Genomic DNA, 16,488 nt, shown 5'->3' with positions numbered 1-16,488 from the left:
TGTCTTCCTCCCTCTCCAGGTTTTCCAGCATCCCAACTCCCTCCTCTCAGGGGATGACTGCAGCCTACCTTCCTGCAGCATCCTCTAGTTACAAAAACATCACTTTTTGAGAGAGGTGGTAGAAAGAATTTTGAAAGAATTAGAGAGCTCATCTAATGATCGGTGCACAATTAAGGCTCACTTCATTTGCTGGTGTAATTTTTTTCTACTGAATAGACTGTCTTATACAGCATCACTGTAGTGGCTGACATGACTACCAGGTACAGTAAATATACCCAGATAATGTGATAGTTGAAAATAAACTACTTAACAAGGGTACAGTTTTGTATAGCACCTAGCACAGTGAGGTCCTTATACATGACCAGGGCTCCTGGTTGCTATAATAATAAGGAAAACAATTTCCACACTTTCATATGAATTATCTTCACCAACTTTTTCAATAGGAACATCAAGAATGATGACCCCCAGCATTTTTCCTTTCTTTACCGCTGTTTATGTCTATACTGTCTTAGATATTGTTGTCTTGAAAATAATCCCTAAAAAAATATGAAAGGGAAAGAATCCTAAAACACTGACTATAAATTAATATTGATGAAAACTAATGTCCTCAATGACTAGAAAAGCTAATCAAAATTGAAGGTACTTCAGTATATTATTGTTTTAACTCTAAGCAGATACAGTGAACAAATATGGAAGTATTAAGGCGACCAGTTTACCTTTTAAATGGAGCAAAACACCCATACATAAAGGACTTACTTGTACTAGAGACATCCAGTTGTTAGGTTTAAAATGAAATTCATTTTATTTTATCCAGTTTTTAAAAACAGATAAATGATCTGATTAAACTGTTGTAACCAAACAAGAAATAGAAGAGTTCAAATTTATGTAGGGCACCTATATGTTTACAGAACATTAAGTATTCTTTTTCTAATAAAAGCTTTGGGAAAGTGATTTATTTTGTATTTTATAGAAACTGAAGTTGCCACTTACCTAACATAACTCATTTTTGGCATAGACAGCCATTTCTCTCTGAACTAATCATCAAAACCACTATAAAATATGACAGGTTTCAGAGTAGAGCTGTGTTAGTCTGTATCCGCAAAAAGAAAAGGAGTATGAGCTGTAGCTCACGAAAGCTTAGGATCAAATAAATTTGTTAGTCTCTAAGGTGTGAAAAGTACTCCTTTTCTTTTTACTATAAAATATGTTGCTCCAGACTGGAGAGAGGACCTTCATATTACAATGAGCAAAGAATCTTACTTTGACTTCTGGATGAAAAGGTACAGAAACTAATTTTAGCTGCTGGGCCAGAATTTAATCACTGTACAGTTTACAGCGTTTTTTTAATTTTAGGTGTATTAGTACTGTGTAAATCAAATCAAAAGAGCACCCAAACAAAGGCCATGACAATTTTGCACTGTATTCCCTTTTAATTTATATTATCTTTTAACAAAAACAGGCACTTTACATACATCTTATAGCTGACTAAATGACAGCTATATGAGATCTGAAGACCTCTTGGATTGGCTATACTATTAATTTAACTCTGGATTCTTTTAAACTCGTACTGTCACTTATTCTTCCAGGATTAGAACTGCAATACCCTGTTTATAGGTGGAGGGCACTTCATTTTTGAACAGTTTTTAAACGTGACATTTCTGAATTTTTTTTTTTAATTTTTTTTAAATGTAAGGCGTTCACAGAGAGTCTTCGAAAAGGTAATTTAATGGACTATTTAACCTGACCCTATTAAACCCTGGTAATGGGAAGACCAAATTGAAGTAGTAAATGCACCCTAAAAGGGTGAATTCATGAAATAACAGTTGTGCCGAGGACCACAAAAGGGTAGGGGTGGTGGATAATTCTTTTTGTAGTGAGATTCGTTCTCTTACTTTAGTTTGTAAACATGACAGTATTTTATCATTCATTTACTTCGTGATCCAGAAGTTGTAAATAATAATTTTTCACACTAAACAAAGTTTTGAAATATGCTTATTTGAACACATTGACAAAGTCTAACTGTAAATGCAACTATGGTAATTAAATGGCAAAACATATTTAATTCAGTCCCTTGAGCCAGCCTTTTGTTAAAATCTTGACTGGAATCCATGGTAGTAAATCAGCACCTTTTAGATGAGCTGCCAAGTCACAAATGTTCTGTTTGCTGTCACAACAATTGCTGTGAACCATATTGATTGTGAGCTCAGATAAATTACCCTTTGCGTGACTTTAAATAAGGAGCCACTTTGTCTACTTCTTCATAAAGGGGAAACTCTCTTTAAAAACATTGTTTGCTTGCAGTGTCTGCTAGTACAGAGGTTTTCAGCTGCATATTTTAAATGATCTGCAAAATGCTTTTTTAATCGTATAGGGCTTGATGATTTACTTGCTTCTCCATTTAAGGCCTCTATGCACTATAAGTAAAATAGATTTGGTTCCATTTTGTACTGCACATGGGATTTTATCTGTTAATTGTGTAAAAGGTTTGGGCTATCTAAGCCTTACTAAAGTTTCTTCTGCACCACCCGTTGGTTGGGAGAATTGTGTTGTAACTAGATCTATATTGATTTTATAGTACCACCCATTACCATAAAAAGAAAAGGAGTACTTGTGGCACCTTAGAGACTAATTTCATGAAGTTGACAGATTTCCACTCTATACGGCTAAATTCAGTGCCTTGCATAATGACAGGTTTCAGAGTAGCAGCCAGGTGCCACAAGTACTCCTTTTCTTTTTGAGAATACAGACTAACACGGCTGCTACTCTGAAACCTATCCATTACCATAGTAACTCAACATCTTCAATAAAAAATTGGTAGCAATAGAGAAGTTACTAGTGAACTTCATGGAGTCGCTTTGTGCTTATCCCTTTTGGGGTTAAAACTCCAAGATAATGTGTTTTTTGTTTTGTTTTTATGTATTTATGTCTTTATTTTTAAATCCTCACTCATTGTGGTACTTGTAGTGTGGTGTGGACAAGCCTATAAATAAATAAAAGGTAATTTTTAAAATGTTTATCTGTTATGCACTTAAAATTGAGAATCTGTTATGCAGTCTGAGCTAACCCTGCATTATTGCCTTATTTCTTCTATTATTGGGACTTTATTTAAAAAAAAACACATCAAGAATAAAATTAATCCTTGGTGTAAATAACTTCAGATGACTTACTGTAGTGTTTTCCCTCAGTGGTGTTTCATCAGGAATTAATTAAACTCAATATGTAGAATATATAAGCATAGTATTTCAACTAACCTTTTAGAAATCAATTTACACTCACCATATACCTATTTGGGGTGCATGACTCATTATCAGTACATGATTTGAAGAGAGATGACTGTCTTGTGATTGGTGGTGTAGGGTAGGAGGGATCTATGGACAAAGTTAGAGGTGACCTGATTATCTTAATCCTGCATTTATGGACTTTTGAATATCTGAGGTTTTAAGATGTAACTTAAGTTAATTTCCTGGCTTCCAGGCATTTATTTTCTTTTGAAATTAGAATGGCCTATTAGTTTTCCACTCTGAAGTTATTTGATAAATATTTGCATCCTTAACTACAGTTCATTACTATAGCACCAAGTCCTCTCAGTTTATAAAAACACATCTCTACATTATTATTTTGCTCAATAATAAAAAATGCTAGATAGGAACTAGGTGGTGGTGTTATACGCTTGGAGGAGGATGGCTGTAAAGATACTGCATAAAAAGTCAATATGCAGAAATGTGTACTTATGATTTTTTTATATGAAATCTTTTCTTTCAGATTCAGACTGCATTATACAGAATTGCATAGTTTTGTAAGGTACTGGTAAAATCAGGACTTAATTGTCTAACAGTGTAAGTAGGGAAATTTTTTATTTCTTTTAAAATGATACTTTGTTTTAATGCATTGCAGTTCAAACTAAAGCTGGAGATGAAAAAGCAGCCAGTAGGTTAATAGAAACACTGGAATTTATGGAAACACTACTTAATCTGGAATTCTGTCTTTCGAGCTAACCGATTTGGTGTTTGTTCTTTCCAGGCATTAAATGGCTTTGTGCTGGTTGTTACAGCAGATGCTCTAGTCTTTTATGCCTCTTCAACCATCCAGGACTATCTGGGGTTCCAGCAAGTATGTCCTTTTTCTTTTTTCTTTTTCTTTTTTTTTTTCCTCTCACTACTCCCTTCCCCCGCCCCGACAAGTTTCTATTCATTTCTAGAAGATTTTAATTTCCTATTTAGTCTTCGATAATGTACATGGAAAATCTAAGTTAAATATTTTGAGTTGGATTACTTTGGTACTATACTACTTTAGTATTAGCTGATATATTAGAGAAGTGATCTTGCATCAAGCAAAATATGAATATTTTTCCAACATGTTAAGCAAGTCAGGGAACTTTCACAGTTAAATTGTCTATACGGGAATAAATGTTTGAAGTCATATGAAATGCTGCACAATTTATGGTGCTGAATGGTACGTAATTCACTAGAATGGTAATTTCAGTAGAAACTTTTGTTATAAAATGAACTACATATGCTTTAAGGTTATTTTAATTATGTATTGGGTTAGCTTACTGATTTTTTTTTTAAGTTCCTTTGAGTTTTTGTTTTTCTTTAAGTATAGTACCTTTTTTGTAAACAATTCACTGTGTAAGTGAAGGAACTGAGTTTTTGTTTAGTGATAATATCACTTAATATATAAGCCAAACAAATTATGTTGTGCTGCAGAATAAAAAAAAAATCCTGTTTCGTGGAAAATGATCATACTGATATCTGGAAGGTACAGTTGTACTTAAACTCTTCACCACCTGGGATTAATAAAGATCTCAGTCTTGCCAGGTGCTGGATATACAGGAACTCCTCACTTAAAGTTATCCCACGTTGTTTCATTGTTATGTTGCTGATCAATTAGAGAACATGCTCGTTGGAAGTTGTGCAGTGCTCCTTTCTAAGTTGTTGGGCAGCTGCCTGCTTTGTCCACTACTTGCAGGAAGAGCAGCCCATTGCAGCTGGCTGGTGGATGGTTGGAACCAGGGTGAACCGGCAGCCCCCCATCAGCTCCCTGCTCCCCTAAGTTCCCTGTGCAGCAGCTGCTCAGCAGGCTATCAATTGCGGACAGTTCAGCTGTCCATCCCCCCACTGCCATGTGCTGCTTCCGCCCTCTGCCTTAGAGCTGCTCCTGGAGACTGAGACTCCTGCTTGCTGTGTCGGGGGAGGGAGGGAAGGGAAAAAGAGGGGGGCTAATGTCAGGGTGTGCTCCTCCCCCCTGCTCCTGCACCCCGCTTACCCCATCTTCCATAGAGCAGCAGGGACACATGGACAGAGGGAGCTGCTGCCTTAGGCCTCAGCTGCAGTCAGGTCTCAGCTTGCTGAGCTAGTTAAGAGTGTACTTCTGACCCCACTCTTCATACTTAAAGGGGAAATGCGCATCTCTATCTCTCAAACACGCACAGGGTGTGTGTTACAGGGTGTGTGTTTCTGGCGCTGTTTACCCTCCCTCCTTTCCTGCTGCCTTGTAGAGTGTGAAAGTTAACCCTTGAGGGCTCAGCCAGTTGCTAGTTCATCATTTAGCAGTAAGGCATTTCCTGGGAAATATCCCACCCTCTGACTCCTCCACCTCAACCAAGCTTCGCAATCATCATTACTGTGTACCAGTATTAAATTGTTTGTTTAAAACTTATACTGTGTGTGTGTGTGTGTGTATGTATATATATATATATATATATATATGTATATGTATATGTATGTATACTTTTTTTTTATAAAACATGCATAAATCAAAGAACTAATTAATTTGAGCTAAACTGTTGCTTCTGCCAAAACCATCTTGTATCCCTTATGTTCTTGTTTAGATACTGTGAGCTGATATAATGGTTGGTACCACAGAAAGCAGACATTTTTCTAAGAGAACCTACAGCACAGAAATGTATCTTAATTTACTGATTCTGCTTTTGAAATTTTTCTTAGCTTTAAAAAGTTTTCCTTCAATTCTTTCTCACCCCCTGATGCAGGAAGTTCTTAATTTTTGGCTCATGTCCCATTCTTAAGCACCGTTACTGCAGATAAGACAGTTTAATAATTAAAGATAAAAATGGACCTTAGATAGGGAAAGATTTCAGGCAAACAAAACCAATGTTCATAGTTTATACTTGTCTTTTATTTGTGAGTTTCTTTGGGACCTTGTCTCCTAGCACAACTGTATTGAAGTCCTGATTGGTACTGTGCTTTTTTTGCTCCTATATAAACTGTAGTGTGCTTTAAAAAAAATTCATTTCATCTTAGACTCATAGATATTAAGGTCAGAAAAGACCATTATGATCATCTAGTCTGACCTCCTGCACAATGCAGGCCACAGAATCTCACCCACCCACTCCTGCAGTAAACCTCTCACCTATGTCTGAGCTATTGAAGTCCTCAAATCATGGTTTAAAGACTTCAAGGTGCAGAGAATCCTCCAGCAAGTGATCTGTGCCCCATGCTACAGAGGAAGGCGAAAAACCCCCAGGACCTCTTCCAATCAGCTCTGGAGGAATATTCCTTCCTGACCTCAAATATGGTGGTCAGCTGAAACCCTGAGCATGTAGGCAAGATTCACCAGACAGATACCCAGGAAAGAATACTTTGTACTAACTCAGATCCCACCCCATCTAACATCCCATCACAGGCCATTAGGCCTATTTACCATGAATAGTTAAAGATCAATTAATTTTAAAAATCATGTTATCCCATCATACCATCTCCTCTATAATCTTAGGTCTTTTGCCCCCGCTGCTTCCCTTGGAAGGCTATTCCACAGCTTGACTTCTCTGATGGTTAGAAACGTTTGTCTAATTTCAAATCTAAACTTCATCTCCTATTTTTTAAAAAAGAGAGAGACATATTTACCATTGTCATTTCTGAATATGGCAAAGCGGTTGTTTTTTCTTCTTTTTATATTTTTGTTAGGCTGTCATGGACAATGAAGAGTGAAAAATAAAACCTTGATAAATTAAGATATACTGAGCTTTTGTCAGAAGAAAACCAAAATATAACAAGAAGGAATTCAATTCTAATGGGCAAGACTGGATTCTTTTATGAGCATTTACAAATGATTTAATGAAACTTTTTCCTCTTAAATACAAATTGATATTATTGAACCTCTAGTGAGATGGATTGTAATATCCAGTTCAGCAACCAGTCATGTCATTGAAGTCAATAAGATGACTTTGGTACTGTCATCAGAGACGTCTTACTCTCTCAACTTTTTTCTTTTTGTGTATAGTCTGATATTATACACCAGAGTGTATTTGAATTGATTCATACAGAAGACAGACCTGAGTTTCAGCGTCAGCTTCATTGGGCGTTAAACCCTGCACAACCTTCAGATTCTGCAGAGAGAATACAAGGTGAGAATGCAATCAACTAGCTTACAGTCGCCTTTTATGTATTTGTATTCTGAATCATAAATTCTTATTTCTGATAACCATTTATAGCATTTAACACATGACTTTTGCATAAACAAGATTTTAGTTTCACTTTCAATGAAAATTACAGGTGGAAAACATTGTTTTGAAGTGCAGATCCCAAGCCTTGTGCATCGCATCACTACTCATTAATTTCATATTGGGTGAAATAATGGGATGCCTAGGATGGATACTATGTATCTAAAAGTGCCCAAATGTGATCTCATTTCATAACCTGAAGATACAAACACACACAACAACCAATCAATTTATCTAAAGATCTCTGTCAGGAGGGAGTAAAGGTCTTGATCATCTCTCTTTGAATGAAGTGGTGTCCCTTCTGTGAAATTATGTATTTATTACACATCCTCTCCTGATACTGAGCTTGACATCAAATTTATTAGCTGGGTCAGGACGTCATTGAAATTGTGTGACATATCTTTTTAGTACTTTTGGCCTATCTTCTGTGATGGCTGAATCAGTGCATTTATCACATCTTAGCACTTGAAAAGTGCATTGGTGGCTGTGGAAGAGTGGCCTTTTATTCCCCATTCATATATGAAGTCTCTCCCATGTGCACCCCCTCCTGGGTGGGAGCAGGCAAAAGAACAAAAGGTAACTGAATACACAAGAGGGATGGCCCTTAAGACCAGAGACTATTCTAACTGGCCTCATGGGGTAGGTGCCAATTTGATCCGTTGGATTGGGAAGCAATTAGTGAGTAATATATCTCTTACCTATAGGGACTGAGAGAGCTGCCTTTATGGCTGGCTTCCTGTCATAACAAAGGAACTGAATCCTACCTAGTAAAGCCACCAAACTAGTCAGTATCCAGGTAACCATGTGGTTTCATGGAATCATAGACTATTAGGGTTGGAAGAGACTTCAGGAGGTCATCTAGTCCAACCCCCTGCTCAAAGCAGGACCACCCCCAACTGAATCATGTTTGGAGATACTTTCTTTGGTGCTAACATTTTTACAATTTGCATTATTTGGAAAGCCATCCAAAAGTTGTATTTGAATTATCATATATACTAGCTTCAGTGATACTCTTAGATTGAGCTTTAATAAGGCTTTCGTACTGCTCTTCTTATAGCAATGAAAATGGTATTTGGGTCTTCACCATTGAAACTTTATGACAAAGAGGGCAAAGACCATTATTAGGTTGAAAACATTTTGGATAAGTGTATTTTAGCACTGTAGTTTTATAAATATGTGGGCCAGGTCCCCTCTTCCTATTTATTATTGGATTATTTCTACTTTGAATCCAGCAAACAAGGAAATACCCATATTGTGGTCAATCTACCTACACAAGGAAATTTGATTTAAAATTTTCCAATTTCCCTTTAACTTTCTTCAATTGCAGACAGATGGCATTCTTCAATATTTAATAAGATAAGTGTCCACTAAGCTAGGTAGGAGAAGACCAAATATCCTTGACCTATGGTCTTGGCTCATTTAAAGCTCAGTGTGCTTCACAGTTGTTTGTGTGCCTAGTATAAAGCAGTTAGTTTGTGTTTGAGACTCAACTAGGTTTTTATAGTGTATATACCAGATCTGGATCAATTTACACATCTAGTTGAAAAGATACTACAGTGAACATGTCTTTTGATTTAGTGTTGGAACTTAATTTAGCAAACAGCTGTTGTCAGAAAACATATTTGTATAGAGTGGTTTACTTTAGAGTGAAAAAGCATTCCAAGATTAAAAATGCCTTTTAACAGCGCAGAGCAATTTATAAATAATGTGTGAAAATCATGTGTGAAAAGGTAAGACAATAGCTTAACTCAGCATCAGTTTTCACTTGAATGATGGAAGTAATGCAAGAACAGAGCAGGAATATTAGTGCTATGCAGTACTTTCTAATTTACTTAAAACTTAAACGGTTTTCATACCAGATTACTTGTAAATTGGGAAAATACAACTTTTGGCTCTTTGGTCTTTTTTATTATTATTTAATTCAGATACAAAACAGATGTCACTTTTATGATCACGAGGACCCCGAAATGTTAGTAAAAGCATTTTAATTCACTTCTGATTTTTTAATACCCTCATCTCATATACATATATTTGTCTTGATTTGTACTTTTAGTGACCCACAGGATAAAACTGCTATGGACACTGAACAAACATTTTATCCATTGTGAGGCCTGGTTGGAATTAAGGGCAGAATGGAAAGGAAGAGTTCATTCAACTAGCCATCAATTTACTGGACCTGTAAATCAGAAAATTTAGTTTGTTAGAAACCATTAGTTTTCAGTGTAGTACAAACATTTCACGTTTAAATTGTAAATTTTGCATATAGAGTGGTAATCTGGATTATTAACACGTTTTTATGACTTATAACATTTTCTTCTTATATGGAAAAACTGCAAGCATTCCATGTATGCCATTTTGCTGTTTTTACTTTCCCTTTTTGTTTTGTATTCATAGAGGGAAATAGTAGGTATGACAGTAAGGAAGACAGTATAAAATTGAGTTTTCCATAATGAAATATGTTCGAAATTTCAGATGTAGTTCTCCTGTGGAGGGAGCCTGCTGTGTTAGTACTAAGAGTAAGATTAAGTCCAAAAAATAACAGGACAGCAATTGACTACCCCAGACCATACTATTCAGGTTACGCTAGGTCGATTTCTGTTACAGAATGTTTCGATGAATTACCTGAGTTGTTGCTGTTAATGTTCATATTGCCATTTTTGGCATTCATAGTTAATTATAAGATTTTTTTTTAACACCTTGAAATTAGAGTCCAGATTTCATGACCTTTTAGATCTCTGGATCCAAAAAAGCAGTGCCAATGTGTACGTTTGGGTCTTTTCTATTTCTAAGGAAGTTAGAAGAAATGTTCAGACATTCTTGAGTGCAGCTGTACCATGGATAGTTAAATGTGGATTGCTGAACAGTGTTTCAAGACTGTGTAAAATTACTCCCAAAATAGTGTGTGAAAGAATGGTACTGTAGCTAATGTGCAACTCATTTACTTATGTTTGATATATGAGAAACAACAAATTAGATCTTGCTTGAGATCTGGAATTTAATGTTTGGCTTTTTTTTTTCATGCCATCAAAATCAGTTCCCTCAATTGACTTTGTGTAGTTTTTCATTGATACTGTTAGTTATTGAATTTCTATTAGAGTAAATGCCAGAGCAAATTTTGTGTAGGTTTTACACACCTGATTAGTTTATTTTAATCAAGCTGTTTGCACAACTCCAAAGCTACACTGTATATACTGCATAAGAGATCTTGTAGTTCTTACTGTGGCAGTTTTCTCAATTTCACCTGTACGTGCATATGAATTATTTTGGGGGGGGGGGTTATTGCCTGCAGAGAGTACTTCATTAATTAACATTGAATAGACATAGTATAGTAATTGTAATGTGTAACATCATGCAGATCATATGATCAGTTTGCAGGTTACTGATGCAGTATGTTTTGCATTATGTTTCTTGGATCTTAACAGTTGAAGAATAAATTAATGCCTGAATGTCACTTCAACAGCAAATAGTTATCCTAAATTGCTAACACAGTATCGTTTTACCATCTCAGTTACACATCCTAAAGTTGCACATGCTTCTGATGGGTAAAACAACACACTGATTTCATGATCAGCACTGTACATAACAAATCTTGCTGCTTTTGTTGTTTCTGTATTCTGCACATGCTATTAAGACATCACAATATATGAATGAGACTGTTTCTACAAAAATAAACATTTAACAAGTGGCAGTATGCACAACTGAACAGAGCAGCTGATCTGTGGCACTTTTCCTGTTGGATTTTGTTAGATGCATAGAGAGCTGTGATTTCTTAACGCAATTCTAGGCATCAACAGGAAATGCTGTAGGATTTTCAAAAAGACTCAGTGGAGTTAGATGCCTAATTCTGAAGGAAATTAAATGGGAGTTGACTGCCAGGCTCCCTTTTGAACATCCCACCTGTAAGACAGTGTGGACACTCCCCATGGAGAAATCTAATTTTCCAAGACTGCTTCAAAATCTGAATCATAAACTAAATAAAGGACTACTAAAGAACAACTAGGAGGTCTGTTAGACACAATTCTACAGTATGATAAACAGTTAAACACAATCCTATCAGGAGAACTGATATTTAAACCATTTCTAGTGGTACAGTCAATGTAGGTCTTGAGGATGTTTCCAATTTACATTGTTCATGTTCGGGTCATGACCTGCGATTTTTTTTATGGGGCAGAAGATCATTTGTTTTAGATAGCCTTGACTAGGTGTTTCTCTAAAAATAACCCTTATAAATAATCTTTTCCTGTAGAAGATAATGGCTTTTCACAGCCAGCAGCCTATTATAAGCCAGAACAGCTTCCTCCAGAGAATTCTTCCTTTATGGAAAGAAATTTCGTCTGCAGATTACGGTGCCTCCTGGATAATTCATCTGGGTTCTTGGTGAGTATACAATTATATACAAGTATACAAGGCTTCCACTATTGCCTAAAGTGTATAAAACTAGAGAACGGTAGTAATGGTGCCTAGGAATAAAATAAAAGGTTTTTGGGGGTTTTTTTGTTTGTTTGTTGTTGTTGTTTTTTTTTTACTAGTGATGTTCTGTTTTACACCAGGTTTTCTTTATTTGCTTTTTGAGATGGGTTTATGGGGTAATAGATTTCTAAATGACAGGCATCTAAGTATAGCAGCATAACTCTGTTTAAAAAAAAAATATTAAGGCCCAAAGCATGAATTTGATGGAAGTTAAAATAAGTTTAAAATTTGCCACTTTTCGGAGAAGTGGTTTTGGTTTTTTTTAAATAAATAAAAAAGTTTGACTTGTAAATATCTCTGTCATCTGTGATCACTATATATTTTCCTCATCTGAAGGCCATGAATTTTCAAGGACGATTAAAATTTCTTCATGGACAGAACAAGAAAGGGAAGGATGGCTCTCCTGTCTCTCCTCAGCTGGCTCTATTTGCAGTAGCTACCCCACTGCAGCTTCCATCAATCCTTGAGATACGAACCAAAAACTTCATTTTCAGAACTAAGCACAAACTGGATTTCACACCTATAGGCTGTGATGCAAAGTAGGTACACGGTCATCTACGTAACATGTTACATTTCCCTGTACACTTGCAGCTGAAATAGATCTCTGCACCTTTAAAGTGTTTAAATGGGTACCTTTAGTTGAGCATTGGAGGCGATTGTGTATTCGGGTGGTAAGTAGTATTTTATCATTAGGTTTTTCTCCTCCACTGCTGGAAAATATAAAGCACTTGTAGATAGAAGGGGTACTGTCCTTGGGTATCTGCTTCAGAAACTCTTTGATACCTGTCTTCTGAGAATTATCAAAAACAAAAAATTGCTCTTCAGAAGTATATTTATGAATTAGAGATAAAAGGTAACCCCTGGGAGGGATGATTTAGAATGCTATCCACTGATGAGGATGAAGTTCACCCAGATCAAAGCATCTTTCTCACCACTTCCTCCTCCTCCTCCTCCACTACATCTTTTCAATTCAAACAGATGTAAACTACTATGGAAATGTGATTTGTTGCAAATTAGCTATAAATAAAACTACATTCTACAGAAATTAACCACATGAAATAACTATTTTGCACCAGTGCTTTGGACCAGTTCCCAAACCATTCTTTTTTCTTTATTTAAAAAAAATAAACCCTACTACATTTCTAGATCAAAGTAGCACAACCATGCCCCAAGCATGGCAAAAAGCCCACTAAGTTGATTCCCCTTACAAGATAAAATCCTCTGGCCTTTCCTGAGTTTTTTCCCTTCTCCCTCCCTTTCTGAGGTCAGATTTTCAAGTGTTCTCAGTGCTTTAAATCTTCCCTTCCATTTATGATTGGGTAGCCCTTGTCAGATTCCCCTGAACCCATGCTGCACAATGTACAGCCAGATTATCCTCCACCCTTTCCATCAGTATATGAATGTGTTTTTCCCATGGTCCCCCAACTACTACTAATCCTAATAAAGAAAAGTACATATATGAATAAATAAAAAAAGTAAAATTTTACTAGCCATGAGGTTGCTATCTTCATCTCTTTCTCTTTCCATTTTTGTTTTTGTATTTATTCTATTGTCTTACCTTCCATCTCCCATTTTTCTTTAATTCACAAACCATTTATTCTTTGTCTGTTGTTTCCTTTCCTTTTTATTTATTTATTTATTTTTTGTTATCTACATCTTTCCCTTTTCTTTCTACTGCATCTTCCATTTGTGCCCCAGATGTCTTCCTCCCCAGTCTTCCCTTCCACTGAGCTTTCCACTGTTTAAGGTCTCTGGGAGATACTCCCAGCTCCTTCAAAATTTTTGCCTCTTCCATTCTTCCTCCCCCATTCGTGATAATATTTTGTTGATCCTGCTGTGGCCACAAAGGGCTCTTATAGAATCCTGTTGACTTCTATGGAGCATGGTGCTACTGCCAGTACAACTCTTCTGTGTTCCCTTTAGTACAGTGGCGTTCACATCCACTCCCATATTGAGAAACTCAGGTGAGTGGCAGCTGGCATGAAATGCGGGAGATGGAAGTGGTGTTTAATAACTGGAGGAAGGAGGTGCTTACATCTTTTTGTTTGTTTGTTTGTTTTTGTTTAAGAGAAGTGGGAGGTTAGTGATCGTGGGCTTGTGTGCCGCAGAACTAGAGCACACAGTGCCAGCCTCCTTTTGCTGTATGAGCAACCATCTAATTGCACTATGAGTATCCCCAGACTCTTCAATAACATAAGTGGCATATTCTTGGACACACTTTTGACTAGAATAGATGTAGAAAATTGCCTAGAATACTTCTCTAACTAGCAAGGAAATGTAATACCATATTTAGGCACCTACCAGTAAAACATGGCTTGATTTGCACGCGCACACATAAAAGTGCCAAGCAGACAAGGGGTCCCTTTGCAGAAAGTGGGAGCTACTGCATGCACAGTAATTCTGAAAATTAGCCCACTTTGCTGATACGTAACAAAATACAGAATTAGGAGCCTAACTTTAAACATCTGTTGTTAGAATATCCCAATTCATTTTGAGGAAGCATTTCTGGATTCTGAAGGTAAATAGGTAAATAATAAAGGCCTTATGGCTCATGATGTATTTGCTAAATTTTGTAAGAAGAATCACATTAAAATCTTGTATAAAATCTTTATTGTAAATACTGATGACATACTCTGCTGTAGCAGAAATGTTTAGTCCAGATTGATTAGTTCCTGTGTTCATACTGTACATTGATACACCAGTAGTGCTACAGTTTGTTTTCCTTTTTGTCTTACAGAGGAAAAATTGTGCTGGGATACACTGAAGCAGAGCTGTGTATGAAAGGAACAGGATATCAGTTTATTCATGCAGCTGATATGCTTTATTGTGCTGAGAATCATATCCGAAGTAAGTGTAATTTAGCATCTGTAAGGCAGGCTGCTAAAACAAAGCAAAGATTACATTTATACTAAATGTTATGAAACACAACCAAAATTAATCTACTCTTTATACATGTCCTTCTGCTGCATATAAGAGTTTATACTGGAAGAAGAAATATTTAATATTCCTATCTGGACCCATTTTGGTTAAATATCCTGGTTCCTGTCATGTCCTGCTGTTCACAGTTCTTGTTCCCCACAGCCCAACTGCTGCTATTTCAGCAACTTTTCCTAGGGAGATGGATTTTAAGATAGTTCTCAATTTAGCCTCGTACAGGAAAACTTTCTGTGATCTACAGGCACTGTCTCTTTTACTCTTCTTTGGAGGTAATATTTAATAATTTCCTGCTATCCCCTTACACATCCGTAGTAAATCACCTAGATCCTGCTCTCCATTGATCATTTATAAAGGAAACTGGTTAGCTGTTCCCCCACTCTGTATCTCAAAGGGGTGACCAGTAGGCACACTGTCCTCCCTGACCTGTGAAATCTCACATGTGTAAGTGGACCCCTGTGTCTGTTCAGAGCCCCATTAATAATCTGTCAGATCTGCCCACACAGATCAGCTTGCAGGTTTGGGAGCCTTAAAGAACAATTTGGTGGCACACTCAATCACCCCCACCCAAATCCAATCATGCAATGAATATAAATATTACAAAGGTAGCTTAATTACTTCCAATTTCTGGCTGAGATCAGGATTGAAAATGGTGGCGCCGAAGGGAAATTTATCTCAGACATTTCAGAACCTCAAAAGATTTGGTTTTTAAAATGGGAGAAGGTTCAGGGAAGAGGTAGAATAGTTTTTCCCTATTGGTTTTCCCCACTCTGGTGCTAAGTATATTAAACGCCTCCTCATAAAATAGATTTTTTCTATTAGGGACTCTTACAAACTTTTACTTTTTTATTTTGCAGTTCAGTTTGTATCTAGGAATGAAATTATTTATTGTGTCTAGGAATGCAATTATTTCATCACTGTATGTACTATAAAAGTGACAGTTGGACTGCAAGTTGAAGCAGTGGCAGATAGACTTTTTGCGATAGCATCTGAAAACTACAGTATCTATTTGAAATACTCACTGTTATAATATTTTCATCATATTAGAGATCAACTAAAACAACTAAACATGGCCCAGCCTAGACTCAAAGCAAATGCCCTGTGTCTGGTGGTGGTGGTGGTGATTTTATTTTGTGTTTTTGTATTTGCAGTTGCCTTTCTGCTAAAATAGGGGTTCTCAAACAAGGGCCGCCGCTTATTCAGGAAAAGCTCCCGGCGGGCCGGGCCGGTTTGTTTACCTGCTGTGTCCGCAGGTTCGGCCGATTGTGGCTCCCACTTGCCACGGTTCGCCATTCCAGGCCACTGGTGGCTGCAGGAAGGGCAGCCAGCACGTCCCTCGGCCTGTGCCGCTTCCCGCAACACCCATTGGCCTGGAGCAGCAAACCATGGACGATGGGAGTTGCAATTGGCTGAACCTGCAGACACAGCAGGTAAACAAACCGGCCCGGCCAGCCAGGGGCTTTCCCTGAACAAGCGGTGGCCCTAGTTTGAGAACCACTGTGCTAGAACAGAGTTTAGGATTTTGTCATTTATGTGCTGTTGTATTTAGCAGTCCCTGCTATTGGTGAAATAATGGACCATGGTGCCATTAAATACTGTGGGGGGAGGGGGGTTGTACTGAATTG

At 37.0% G+C, this 16,488-nt stretch overlaps 1 protein-coding gene across 1 annotated transcript in view; it reads left to right on the top strand.

Annotated features, from left to right (window-relative positions):
* Positions 1 to 16,488, top strand: part of AHR (aryl hydrocarbon receptor) — a 121,223-nt gene that overhangs the window by 91,953 nt on the left and 12,782 nt on the right. Inside the window, exons 4-8 of the mRNA XM_038389849.2 lie at positions 4,021 to 4,110; positions 7,240 to 7,363; positions 11,706 to 11,836; positions 12,266 to 12,468; positions 14,667 to 14,776. Of these exons, the coding sequence (XP_038245777.1) occupies positions 4,021 to 4,110; positions 7,240 to 7,363; positions 11,706 to 11,836; positions 12,266 to 12,468; positions 14,667 to 14,776 (658 nt within the window). The remainder of the gene's footprint in view (positions 1 to 4,020; positions 4,111 to 7,239; positions 7,364 to 11,705; positions 11,837 to 12,265; positions 12,469 to 14,666; positions 14,777 to 16,488) is intronic.

The sequence above is a fragment of the Dermochelys coriacea genome, chromosome 2, assembly GCF_009764565.3.
Source record: "Dermochelys coriacea isolate rDerCor1 chromosome 2, rDerCor1.pri.v4, whole genome shotgun sequence".
Classification (NCBI taxonomy): domain Eukaryota; kingdom Metazoa; phylum Chordata; order Testudines; family Dermochelyidae; genus Dermochelys; species Dermochelys coriacea.
Note: the sequence above shows the minus strand (reverse complement) of the source record. Positions and strands in the feature narration are given on the sequence as shown.